Consider the following 12,412-nt stretch of genomic DNA (forward strand, 5'->3'; position numbering starts at 1 on the left):
GAGGTAGGAACACATCAATTATGTTTACAAATTTTTCTTAAAACAGTTTTTATGGGTCAGACCAGACTGCATCTACATAAAACACATTGCTAGTCACCCAGTAAGATCTCATAAAGCATGCTGTTAAACACACAGTAAAATCAGGCAGCACGTGACTTGTGCTCTGTTTTAAAATGTACCACTCCCATCAAAGAAACTGCATTTTGCGATAGTGGTATGCGCTATTTCTCCTGCTGGACAGACATCCTGTTGAGGATTGCCAAGCCAAGGCTCCAGAACTGGCTGCAAAAGACAGTTTACTTGCCCTCCCAGATACAGCAAAAGGTATTTAGAAATTTGATTCCTTGTTTCCTACCCCCCCTCCCCCCGAGGTCCTTTTCTTTTTGATTGACACGAAGAACCTCTTGCAACTGTAATTACTGATATGTAATAAGTTCAGAAAAGCCTTACCTTCACAGTTTTTCCCATCAGCTGCCACTTGAAAGCCAGCATTACACACACAGTGAAAACTGCCATCTGTGTTTATGCATCGTCCGTTATTACAGATACGACCATTCTGTAAACATTCGTCAATGTCTGAAAGCCAATCAAAAAGAAAAATAACATTTTGGGGGTTTTCTTTTTTATACTCAGGAGGAATTTTTCCCATTTCCCCTTTCCCTAGGTTTTTAACCCTACATGGAAACTGTATTCACCTAAGAAATTATTTATTTTGATTTCCACAACCAAACGTTATGGGGGTGGAAAAAGTTCATCAGCTTGAAATTTCAAGTTGCTGTGGAAGAATTTCAGTGAACATTACTCTGCAGCTTGCTCAAGCAAGAATCAGACCCTTTGAATTGTTTTTTTGCATTTTTGTTCATCATGAAAATATTTTTACTTAAGTTTAACTTACCAATAGCTAACTACTGAAGGAAAGACAGGGGAAGCTTGTTTTTTTGCTGCTGCTTTGTAAGATAAGAGGAAAGTTCGAGACCTTCCCACCTCAGAAGATATTTCTCCTGCTTATTTTATATTTGAAACATCAGCTCTTCATTTCCCTCTCTCTGCAGGAGGTGCTTGGCAAGTGCTTTGGAGGACCTGAATAGTGATATCACACCAGGCTGGCAGCTCTCCCTCTCCTCCAAACGAGGGGAGAGGAGATGCTGAGACAGACTGTCTAGACATTTTTCAGATTGCTCAGTGTTCTCCATCAAGGCCTGGACCATCTCCCAGAGATTCCTGCACACAGGGGACTCTGCTCAGAGAGATCTCAATCAGCCCATGCAGACCTATCTATTGTGCAACAATGCTGCCTTCCCAAATATCCTGGGGGTGCCCTTCCACAGGCCCTCTCCGTAGAAGTGCATTGCTGTGCTTCAGGAAGAAGCGAAGCACAGGGTGTCCTCCCAAATGCCTCTGCTCTCTAGACACCTATCTAAGGGGGAACTGATGCGTCTCGAAATCATGAGTCTATATATTTGCCTTCCTAGCAGCATGGTAGTTCTGGGAAGCTGCTAAGAAATCCCTGAAAATAACTGTTTTGCAAGCAAGCAACCAGGCCAGCAGAGACAAGAGCTGCTTGAATGACAGGTCAGTGCAGTGGCAGCCTGCAGACCTCTTGACTTCCAGCAAAAGCGTACAGGCTTGATAACCCTCCCCTCATTTGATAAATAAGCATCAGCGATCACCAATGCATAAAAGTGAGTCTTCTCTCTGCTCAGTCCCTTTCCCCCCATTTTTGTGGCACTCGGTTGTACCTGAGCCTGGTTTCAGCTACTCCACCAGCTTTCTTCCTTAGGACAGGCAGAAATGCTACAGCATCTCAAGATTTTTTCTGGCTTTTTACTTTTTAAAAGAGTTCATTAGGCTTTGTACTTCTATGCATCTGATGCCCTCTAAATCATGGTGCAGAAAATTAACACAGAATCTCATTGTTCTTTACATATACACAGCTGACTAGAGACCCACCACTAGTTTATGTTACATTTCTAATATTTAAATTATGAAATAACATTGTGGATTATTTTTTCCATCCCCCCCACCCCGAGAAACTTGCAAAAATCAAAGCTCCCCTCTCACTGAAATGCCCATAATTGTTGCCATCTCCATGGAAGCTCTGACCTCCACCTCGCAGAAATGTCAGGTAGATTATAGTAAGCACTTACCTATTAAAGCTTCGACTCCCATACATTCATAGCTAATTATCTAATTTTTTGCCTTTTTTTTTGAGGTCCATTTTACATCCCCTCTTTTGCAATTAAAAAGCATTTCTTGTTTTGGTCACTAATCATAATTTTACAACCTTATTCATCTATGTCTCCAATTAACATATTCATTCAGCCAAATGCCTACTAAAATTATAAGGGATCCTAATAACGGTTGAATCAGGAGCTTGTGATACAGACTCCAAAGTTTAATCAGTCACCTATCAGACTCATCATGCAGAAAAAAACCCTCCCCTGGAACCTCAGAGCAAGGAATAGATAAACATCTGGTCATTATGGAGACTTCATTTTTCAAGAATGGACGTAAGGAATACATTTGCAAAACCGTATCGGCACAGACACATTTGTCTATGCAAAAAATAAAACCTCAACATACAAAGTAGTCATGCGAAGTAATTTTACAGCAAATGCTGACTTTGGCAGGCACCAGTGCTATATGCATATTTTGCCAAATGCACCCCACTAGCCTTTTTCTTTTCCTAAACTGGTCCTAAAACTTCCCTCAGAAAACAAAGATTCTGCACATCGTAGCATTTTCTGAACTGCCTGTCAAGCTAGCACAGTTCCCATAGACTGCAAAGGAACTGCTAAGTGACCACACTTAAATGCCATTAAGCTACTGGGCTTCTGACAACCATGTGTTTGTGTAATGAATCAGTCAAATTAAAAGCGTGTGACAAAAATGACTCATGAGTAAATTCATCACTGCTGAGACTCCACTTCAGCACTCCTTCACCACTAGTCAGCTGAACTATGAAGATGCTTCCACAACATGGCTGTTTGGCAGCAATTAGGTCAAATACTCCCAGCAACATGCAGCAGTGGTGCTGGCTCTGCATGTCCTCCTGGATTGGAGTAAGATTCTGTACCACAAATACCTTTCTGATTCACAAAGGGAAGAAAAAAAAAAATTGCACACTAATACAGATAGCTTTCTTCTGGCTTTTTAGAAACTCTTTGCTTCAGAATGAATGCATGCTCAAGGAACCCTACTCTTAGTGCAGAAAGCAAAATATGAAGACAAGCTGGGACTCTGAGCATTCAACATCCTGTTTCATTTAGATGCTTCACTTCTTATGGAATATCAAAGTAGTCATTCATTCTCCTGCCAGAAGTTTCTCATTATGACTTAACTATAAAGGATTGCATCCACCTTTACAGTCAAATTCCCCCACCCCCGGACAGTTTGGGAGCCACAGAACCCTGACAGAGGGTTGACCACTGAGGAGCTACACATTCCTCACTCCCACAGGAAGACAGGATGAAGAACATCAGGACTATTGTTGAGCCTGGTCTTCAAAACACCAATAATGGGCATTCTGCAGCTTCCCCACCTAGACCTTCCCAGTGCTTCACTACTTTTCCATACCTTATTTAAGTTTTCCTTGCTGTAATTTATGTTTAGTTCTTTCTCTGACAGCAGGCAGGAACAACACATGGGCACTGTACTACTATATTTACCCAGTGAAAGACTTATCTTTCCCCTCACCTCTCTTAGTCTTTTAACAGTAATAGGTAAAGGGTTTCTCCAAAGTAATAGGTAAAGGGTTTCTCCAAAGAAGGGATGTTTAATTCTCCTTGAGATCCTCAAGAAGCAAACGAAAAATGTCTTAATAGTTTGAAAAACAAAAACAAAACCAACAACCAAAAAGAAAATATGACTCTTCCACTTCAAAGCCATGAATGGTGCCAAGATACTTTCAGCACAAGACAAAATGTCTTTCTTCAAAACCCAGTTTGTGAGCAGCCAGCTCAGGCAGGATAATAATTTTTACTGCCGTATCTGATTTATTTTTTTAACCCCCCCCTCATATTTAACACATGTTAAATTCTGCTTAAAAACTGTCTTCCCTCCTGGTATGTATACAATAGTACAGATATGGCTGTAAAACCATAATTTACCTCGGCACTCTGTTCTAGTTGGCGTGCTCTGATATCCTATACGACACTGGCATATGTAGGATCCCTGGGTGTTCACACAGTCTCCACTGATGCATGGATTCTTTTCACATTCATCAACATCTGGAGAACACAGACAATGTATTTTTATTAAGACATTGGTTGAAAGTTATTCAGGTCTGTAGGGGTATTCTATTGTTTTGTAGCTGGAGAAATAGTGTGCTTCAATCTGAAAGGAAAGGGACACCACTGAATTCACAGTAAAAGGAACCCATGTTCTAAGCTAAACAGGAGCTGGAAAAAGGAGTACTCAAGAAGACAAGATACTGCAGGTGTCAGAGGTAGGGGCCTTAATCTCACACCTCCACATTCCCAGACCCACTGGAGAGACACATAGTGACAGAAGCAAAATCTTGCCTGTAAGAGACAGCTAATCATTGCTTCTATCATCAAGGTGTAGCCGAGTTGAAAAATTAAAGGGCTCAAGAGCCCAACAAGATACTCCTGATGAGCTGAAAAAGGACTTGTAAATCTTACTAAGCCGGAGATCATGACTGCCTTCTTTTTTTTTTTAACAATAGGTCATTTGCATACTCAAAGAGCTGGTAGCATTTTAAAGAGGTCATTTTGAATCACTAATAAATACACTATAGTCATAGGTTAGTAAAATAAGAAATCCTTACTTCTGTATAATTTTGTGGCAAGTTACAAGTTTTGTTAAATACTGTCTGAAAGGCAAAACTGCTGTAAAAATAAGTTTGCAGTTGAAAGCAATTAGTTCTTGGAAGTCTATTTACTTGGGTTTTTTTTGGAGGGGGGGTTGTTTTATTTAAGAACTCAGAGTTATTACGTTGTGTGGAAAATAATTTTTTTTTTTTCTTTAAAACAAAATTCCCCTCTGTGATTTACAGCAGAAAACCACATACCAATGCATTCCCCTCTAACATCCAGTTGGAATCCTTTGTTGCACTCGCAGCGGTAGCTCCCAGGAGTGGGAATACAGCGCCCATTGAGGCAGAGATGTCGGAACAGTTGGCAATAGTCAGTGAAGTTCACCGGCAAAATCACTGAAATAACAGAGTTGGAAAAATATTTTAATAGTTCATCATAATAATTTTTTGTAATCTGCAACTTGTGCAGCATCTTCCGTTAAAAGTCAACATTTACCTTCCATCATAATGTGAATTACGTAGTAAAATCAGCATTGGGAGAGAGAAAATGGCACTTTGAGTCTTAGAGATTTGTCCGAAAACAGCTAGCAACCACTGATTTTTTCATTGTGGCAAGTCTGATCCTGTTTTCCTCTTTTGCAGGACAAAAAAGGACCGAGCTTGCTCATACCTAGTGGTAAAGTAGGTACGCAGCACTGCAGGGACTCTACTAAAAGCTTACACTAGTAAAGAGCAGTCAGACTGATTCAGTTATCTGCGTTTTCACAGATAGCACAGTGAGGGGAGAGCAGGGATAAGCCTGGAAGGTATGCCTATATGGTCTTTGGCAGGCAGACATGAGCTGGCTGTGTCTGTGCTCCCAGCTGACCAGAAGCTGTGCAGCTACGTCAGTGCAGTGTCAGGCCTGAGTTAACATACTTTGCCTCTTAGGCTTATTAGCTCAGCTTGGTGCTGAACCAAGACTAAATAGTTTCAGCTGGTGCCAGCTGCACAGAGTATGCGTGAATTGAGCTTGTGTTTACTTGCAAAAGAGTATGTGGCTATGCCAAACAATTTCAGGTGGCACATGCCTACTGCAGACTTACAGGGGCATGTAGTAAACTCCCTAAGCAAGGGGCAGAATAAAGCATATATCGGTATTCTGCTCTGGCTTCCTCCTTGCTCTACAGAAACCTAACCCATCCATGTCTATCACTGAAAAAGTTCTTTCTTCATGTTGGGTCGGCCTCAGTGTCCAGCAAACTAGTATTTTTATTGGTACATTTCCTACCTGGCCAAGCGAGAGTGAGGAAAACAACCTGAAAGAAGCTGCTTTCTCCCAGCCAAGCTCTTTAATGTAACTATCACAACCTAGTCAAAGAACTACTCACGTTTCTCAATGTTGACATGCAAAGCTCATGATAGCCTTAAAATAACAGTAGTGTAACTACTACAATACATGGGCCTCAGTATAGACAGTGAGGATGTAATTTTTTAATCCTGTCTTAACAGGGAAAACACTACCAACGAAGTACACTTGCTGTAAGATACATGGTAACCAGGCTATGATTAGAAGGATGTCCAGAGACTATACATCCACATAAAGTAAACAAAAGATACCACCAGCTGATGGTAGCACGCTCCTGAGAAATGCATGTTTTCAAAGCAGCTAAATGCAAATGGTGCAGGGAAAGGTTATTATTTCCTTCTTACCATGAGGTGGTGGAGCCCGAGATGGATAGACGATTTCTGGCTGTTGAGGAGGGTAAACACCAGGAAGGAGTGGTGGAGGCATGACATCAGGACGGCCCGGAGGAAGGTCTGGTCTCGCTGGCAGCAGAGCAGCTACTGTGCACAATTTGCGATACTCATCTGAAACATGAAAACATGAATGCTGTCTTAGACTCTTCGAGCCTTTCCATTTAATCCAAATCTCCCCCTTTTCACAGCGTTTCAGATTAGCAATAACAAACCTTAAATAATCTGGAAAATCTGAGCCTATACATTTTATTCATAGTAACAAGCTTTGTTCTGTGAATTGAGTCATTAATCCACAGAAGGGTATCAACACTACTTCTCAGAAGGCTGCTAGTAAAAAGATAACATAACTGACATCCTGGATATGAAATTGAACAGTAAGGCGGGAACCTGATCTTGATCTACTTAGTCTTCTTTCAGGCAAAATCTTTGATGAGCTCAGTGGGAAGTTTACCTAAAGAAGGACTTTTGGACATGATCCCAAGTTAATTTAACACAAAGCTTGCCACAGAGTTAGAAAAACACTGAACACAGAAAAAAGCCCAGTTCCAACTGAATTTCTTAAAAGTTAACCTCCTAAAACAAAGAAATAGAAATACAAGCAATGAGGCAAAACCAATTAGAGAATGAATACACTAACACTATTTCCCTATGAAAATGAAGTTTGCTAATAAAAGCAGAAACCAAAATGAGGTGCAGTCTAAGGGGCACAGACAAAGAGAAACTGAGTCAGATCCACACCAAGTTTATCCTTTTCCAGATGACAGGAAAATGATCTATTTTGCTGTAAGCACAGTCTACACTGAGTGTTATGCATTCTCCTATTGTTTATCTCTATTAGTGGCATCTGCCCTACTGCCCCACTTTTCCTCCTGTCCCCGACTCTTTTGTCTTTGGTAAGTGTGGGTTTGGAACTTGCAATCCAAAGAATGCATGCAGAGTATCACAATTAAAGACCACATTTCCAGCTGACCTAATTCATGTCCACAATTCATGTGTGCACAAATAACTATTTGTGTAGTCAGTATCTTTGAACTTCAAAATTTTAAAGTTTATGGCACAATAGGGAAGAGGAATTATATAATGAAAACAAAATGCTACAGAGATGCATGAATTCCTGAAACAATATAAAAAATGAGAACTGAAGAATAAATTCAGTGTTGGAAGAACTAAGCTGGGTATTTCAGCCTTCAACACATCTATCTCACTTCTATTTCCACCTGTAAAACACATTAGAAGCTCTTCCCGAATCACAGAGGATTTGTTAAATAAACATGGTAGCCTGACATTCTGCTTTTCCTGCTTTTTTTCTGATCTTTGCATTTATTTTAATGCTTTTAAGTGATCAGTTTGTTTCATGTGTCACTGGATTTCCTTCTATTGTTCCTTAGAGTGATTTGAATCTTTAAATCATTCCCAAGATTTTATTGTATTATGTACTGTATTTTGTTTATTTGGGTTTTTTTCTTAGCTTTCTATTTTGCCTGTTCACATGTAACCTGAATCTACTCTCAATCAGTGGTCTACCTGTGATAAAATAGAGACATTCAGAAGAAACAATGTCTGTGTATGTACATCCACAAATTCCAACATGCAAATGTTTGCTAATGACAGTGGTTTTAATAGCCAATCCTCTAATCACACATTCTCTACAACCCACTGATCAGTCTTTGTGAAAGAAACAATACTGTATTTCTTTTTTACTCTAGATTGGTAATACCCAATTATCCAAAGCCAATGCACCAGGAGCCTAGGCCTTCCGTGCAAAAAAAAGTCACGGCCTTAGGGTTGCCCATTGGTTGAATGGAATTAGCACACATGAAGTGACTGCTAAGGCGAGAATTGAGCACACATGGCTGGATGCCTGAGATACCACTTCTAAAGTATTTATAGTGTCAATGGTAAACCTTGTCATTCCACATAAACAATTATTGCTGTGTTATGCAAAGAAATACAGTGCAAGCCTTTTTTATTGCAACTTTAATCTCCATGTATAATTTCTAGCAATAAACAGCCTATTTTATAGTAACATCTGGGTCTGCTGCCCACAATTGAAAATGCAACCGCTTGGTTACATTATGCAGCTAGTGCTCCACTTTATATTGCAGTAAATTTCCATCTCAGAGTTAGAGAGACTTTGGGCCACTGACAGCTCTAAATTCCTCATCTTGCTTTCTCAGGATACATTAAGGAATAACTGAACTTGATTAAATAACGACAGCAATACATGTAAGGCCTTTCAAAGAATTTCAAAGCACTTTGAAAAGAGTAATTTATAGTCTCAATTTATGTCCCAAGTCGGGGCGGGGGGAAGAAAAAAGTGGCATGTAACTACGATCTGGAAGACCTTGCATGAATTTATGAGTCAGGAAGTCCTGGGTTCTAGCACCTTCTCCACCACGTCTCAGTCTGTGGCCCTGGCCAAATTACTTCACTTTTCCACCCAGTTTATTCACCAGTTAGATATGAATAATTAGAAAGTAAGTAAAGAAAACAGAGACTGTGTTAAGATTGAAAGCTTTCTCCTTGTCCTCCTATTTCAGACAAGCATCAATAGATTACGCTATTTTGTTAGCATTGTTCTAGCCAGTCTTGGACATTTAACATGTTTAAATATTAATAATGAGATAGTGACAGAACCAGGAAGAGTCTTCCAAGAGTTCTGATCATAGATCTCTGCTCCAGTATTATGCAGTTTCACTCAAATAATTAAAAATAATAATAAATGCTCCCATACATGACCTCTGACAATTTCTTCAGAGCTACACTGCTATAGAGTTGACCCCCATTCCTCCCTAAACTCTGCGCCTCCCTTGAGCTCCTCCCATCAATCCTTGTTTCCTCTATTATTCTTTTCTAAAGCATTTCACTAGGTCTCCAGTCCTAAACAATCTCAAAAAATCTTTCCTTCACTCCCTCACACTTAGTTTCACAATCTGCTCACCATCTTCTCTAAATTCAAATCTCACATTATCTAGGGATCTCAGTACACAGGGAGGCGATAAAGTACAGCATATTTTGGTAGCAGACAGAAATCATGTTCTGTGTCAAACGTCAGGAAATAAATGGCACCTCAGAAAGCTAGACATAAGAGGAAGGAAAGCCCAGTTTTCCAATGAGAATGAAACTGCAGAGGCAATAGGGATCTGTTAGAAGGCTCTGGAGGAAGTAACTTGAGTCTGAAGAGGATGTTAAAAACAAACTCTGAATCAGGTAAGGTCAGAATAACCAGGCTACAAAACTTTAATCAGCAACAGATGAAATCCTTTGTTTATGCCTGCTTGCCCTAGCCTCCTAAGGGTCCCGAGCAACCTGCCACAGGAGGCTCTGCTTTGAGCAGGGGGGTTGGACTACACAATCTCCTAATGTGCCTTCCAGCCTCAACCATTCTGTGTAGTTCTTTAATGAAAAGATTACTGACAAAAGAAAATCACTGCCTAATTCAGTGTTCAACCACACTCAAAAGAATACAGGTGTATTCATACCGGTGGATCTGATCGGGCACATTTCAGGAGCGGTGGCTGCACCAGAAGACCAGCATCGGCCACTGTCACAGCAACACTGCATTTTGGACAAAGGCTGGGGGAGCTGATTGCCGCATCGCCCATTGGTCAGAGAAGAGAAGCAGTATCCAGGACGCACATCTACCGAGAGAAAGAAATGGATATGTAATCATCAGTCCAATGAGGAATGTGACTTTCACAAAAGGGAAAGGTCCCATTTTTCTTGGTTGATTACATTATCGATGACATAGCACTTGGAACATTACAACAATCAGAAAACAAAAGGCAGAAAACCATAAAAATCTAGATAATATTTGGGCTGCTTTGGATTCAGGTGTAACACCTCCTGTGAGATAGCTGAAGTGAAATACGGAACAGCAATGAATTAATGGAGGCAAAACCAGAATAGAAACGTGCATTCAGTACATAATGAAAAATGCTTTTGCCCCCCCCCCCTCCCCCCCCCCCCAAATTGCAGTATCATTTCTATTAAAGATAGTACCAGGTCAATTCTGTTTAAACTTTGATTCAAAAGCCACTGATACACAGCAATAAACGCACAGCATTGCAACTCTCAAAGCATTAATTCATTTTCCATTAGTCATGGCTTCCCCAGCTGAAGTATGTAGTAATTTGACAAGATATAGGCTTGCAGGCAAGAAAGAGCAACATGGCTTTAACTGGTGCCATCACATTGTTTATGGAGATGTGCTGGCTTCCTGTCCGAAAAGGGTAAGCACGTGCTGTACAAAGAACATCCTGTACCCAGATTTCATACGCTCAGCTCTAACAACATTGCACAGAGATCCCCCAGCTTAAAGATGGGACAGAAAATGTGGATGGGAGCAAAATAAAAATAATAACAATAAAAAAAAATAAAATCTTGTGATACAATCTGAAGCTCTGAGCAATTGTTTCACAATATGTCACATCATGTCAAACTCAGTATAAGCTGTGGTGTGATTTGATGCTGCACAATAAACCAGACCAAGTTTGTTTCTAAAATATACAAACATTTGCTGTCAGAACGTAGAGGAAGAAGTTGCAGATAGAACCTTACAATAGCAGACACCATTCCCTAAAGAAGCAGTATCTCAGTTATCCAGGGCATGGTGGATTCATCTGTCTAGTAACAGTGCTTTCCAGAGTTTACTAGCTATTCTAGTGGATATAAAAAAAAAGCAAGGAAGTTTCTTATTGTTTTGAGGAAATTGATATATAGTGATTTGTTGAGAGAGTCTGTGATGGTTCTGCCTTTTATTAACTGGAACACTGAACACGGATATTACTGGCAGTACAGCTAAAAGAGGTAGTTGGCCTTTGCTTCCAAACTTTAGTTAGTTAGTTCACTCATATTATCATATAATGGAAATCTGAAACAAAGGAAAAAAAAAAAAAATCTACTCAGTTCTATGACTGGTCCTCCATTTTCTCCTGGTACCCAACTAAACTGCCAAAACACATATGCTCCTTAATCTACCATTTTAAAAATCAAATAAAGTTCTGATACAAACTGCTCTCCAGAGAAGAAACTGTTCTCCAGCATCCCTGGAGAGATATTCAGATGCTTGGTGTAATGGTAGGGTGGATGGTAAGGAAGGAAGCCCTCTAACAGACCCTATCATCATCCTCTGTAATTCATCCTTCTGAGTTTTGTTCAGTACCAAGTTTTGAAACATTTAAAAGAAGTAATGGGCAGAAGTGGAAAAATGATCTACACAGGCTCTGTGAAAGCGCATCATGTGCCATAAAAAGGTAAACACACAGCAAACATCTTTGTCTACCTACAGGTGCAAGAGCTTAACAAAAAGACACATAGTTTTCAGAAAAAGACAGTAAGTTTGTGAGAAAAATGGCAAATCTTTCCATATTCTTAGTCAGAAATGATTCTTTTTTCCCTCCTTCAGTTTCTGTTCCAAATGGTAAAATACACAAATACGGGCAAGAACAGCTGGAAACAACTTTTTTTACTGTTTAAGCTTTTAATATTTTAATATTTTTCACTAAAAAAAAAATATAGTATTTTGAAAAGGCAAAAGATCACCATGACAATAACTTTCGAGAAAAATGTGCCTCTTTAAAAAAAAAAATAAAAAGGACAGAAAAAGAAAAAAGAAAAAGCCACCAAAAAGTAACACTGACCAAACAAATTTATGCCAACTGGAAGTATGGGCTAGCAGCTTGCTTTGTAGCACTCTTCATGTACTTGGGTTGAGATCTCCTGCTCTTGTTTCTGCTCTTCAGCTCTAGAAGATATTATCTTTGCTTTGTCTATTCTAATTTATAAGGTTTGTAATAATGGAACTCCCAGTTCTTCCTTTGGCTGTTTGGCTCCAGTGCTGCTCCATTTGAGTCCCATAAGGGATACATTTCTCAGAAGCACTTCCTCATCTCT

General features: G+C 39.8%; 1 protein-coding gene across 1 annotated transcript in view; it reads right to left on the reverse strand.

Annotated features, from left to right (window-relative positions):
* FBN1 (fibrillin 1) overlaps window positions 1–12,412 on the reverse strand; it is a 158,768-nt gene that overhangs the window by 80,937 nt on the left and 65,419 nt on the right. The window contains exons 10-14 of the mRNA XM_049812484.1: window positions 10,000–10,158; window positions 6,470–6,628; window positions 5,033–5,173; window positions 4,110–4,229; window positions 451–576 (exon numbers count right to left, since the gene is read on the reverse strand). Coding sequence (XP_049668441.1) covers window positions 451–576; window positions 4,110–4,229; window positions 5,033–5,173; window positions 6,470–6,628; window positions 10,000–10,158 — 705 coding nt within the window. The remainder of the gene's footprint in view (window positions 1–450; window positions 577–4,109; window positions 4,230–5,032; window positions 5,174–6,469; window positions 6,629–9,999; window positions 10,159–12,412) is intronic.

This window comes from Accipiter gentilis, chromosome 10 (assembly GCF_929443795.1).
Source record: "Accipiter gentilis chromosome 10, bAccGen1.1, whole genome shotgun sequence".
Lineage (NCBI taxonomy): Eukaryota > Metazoa > Chordata > Aves > Accipitriformes > Accipitridae > Astur > Astur gentilis.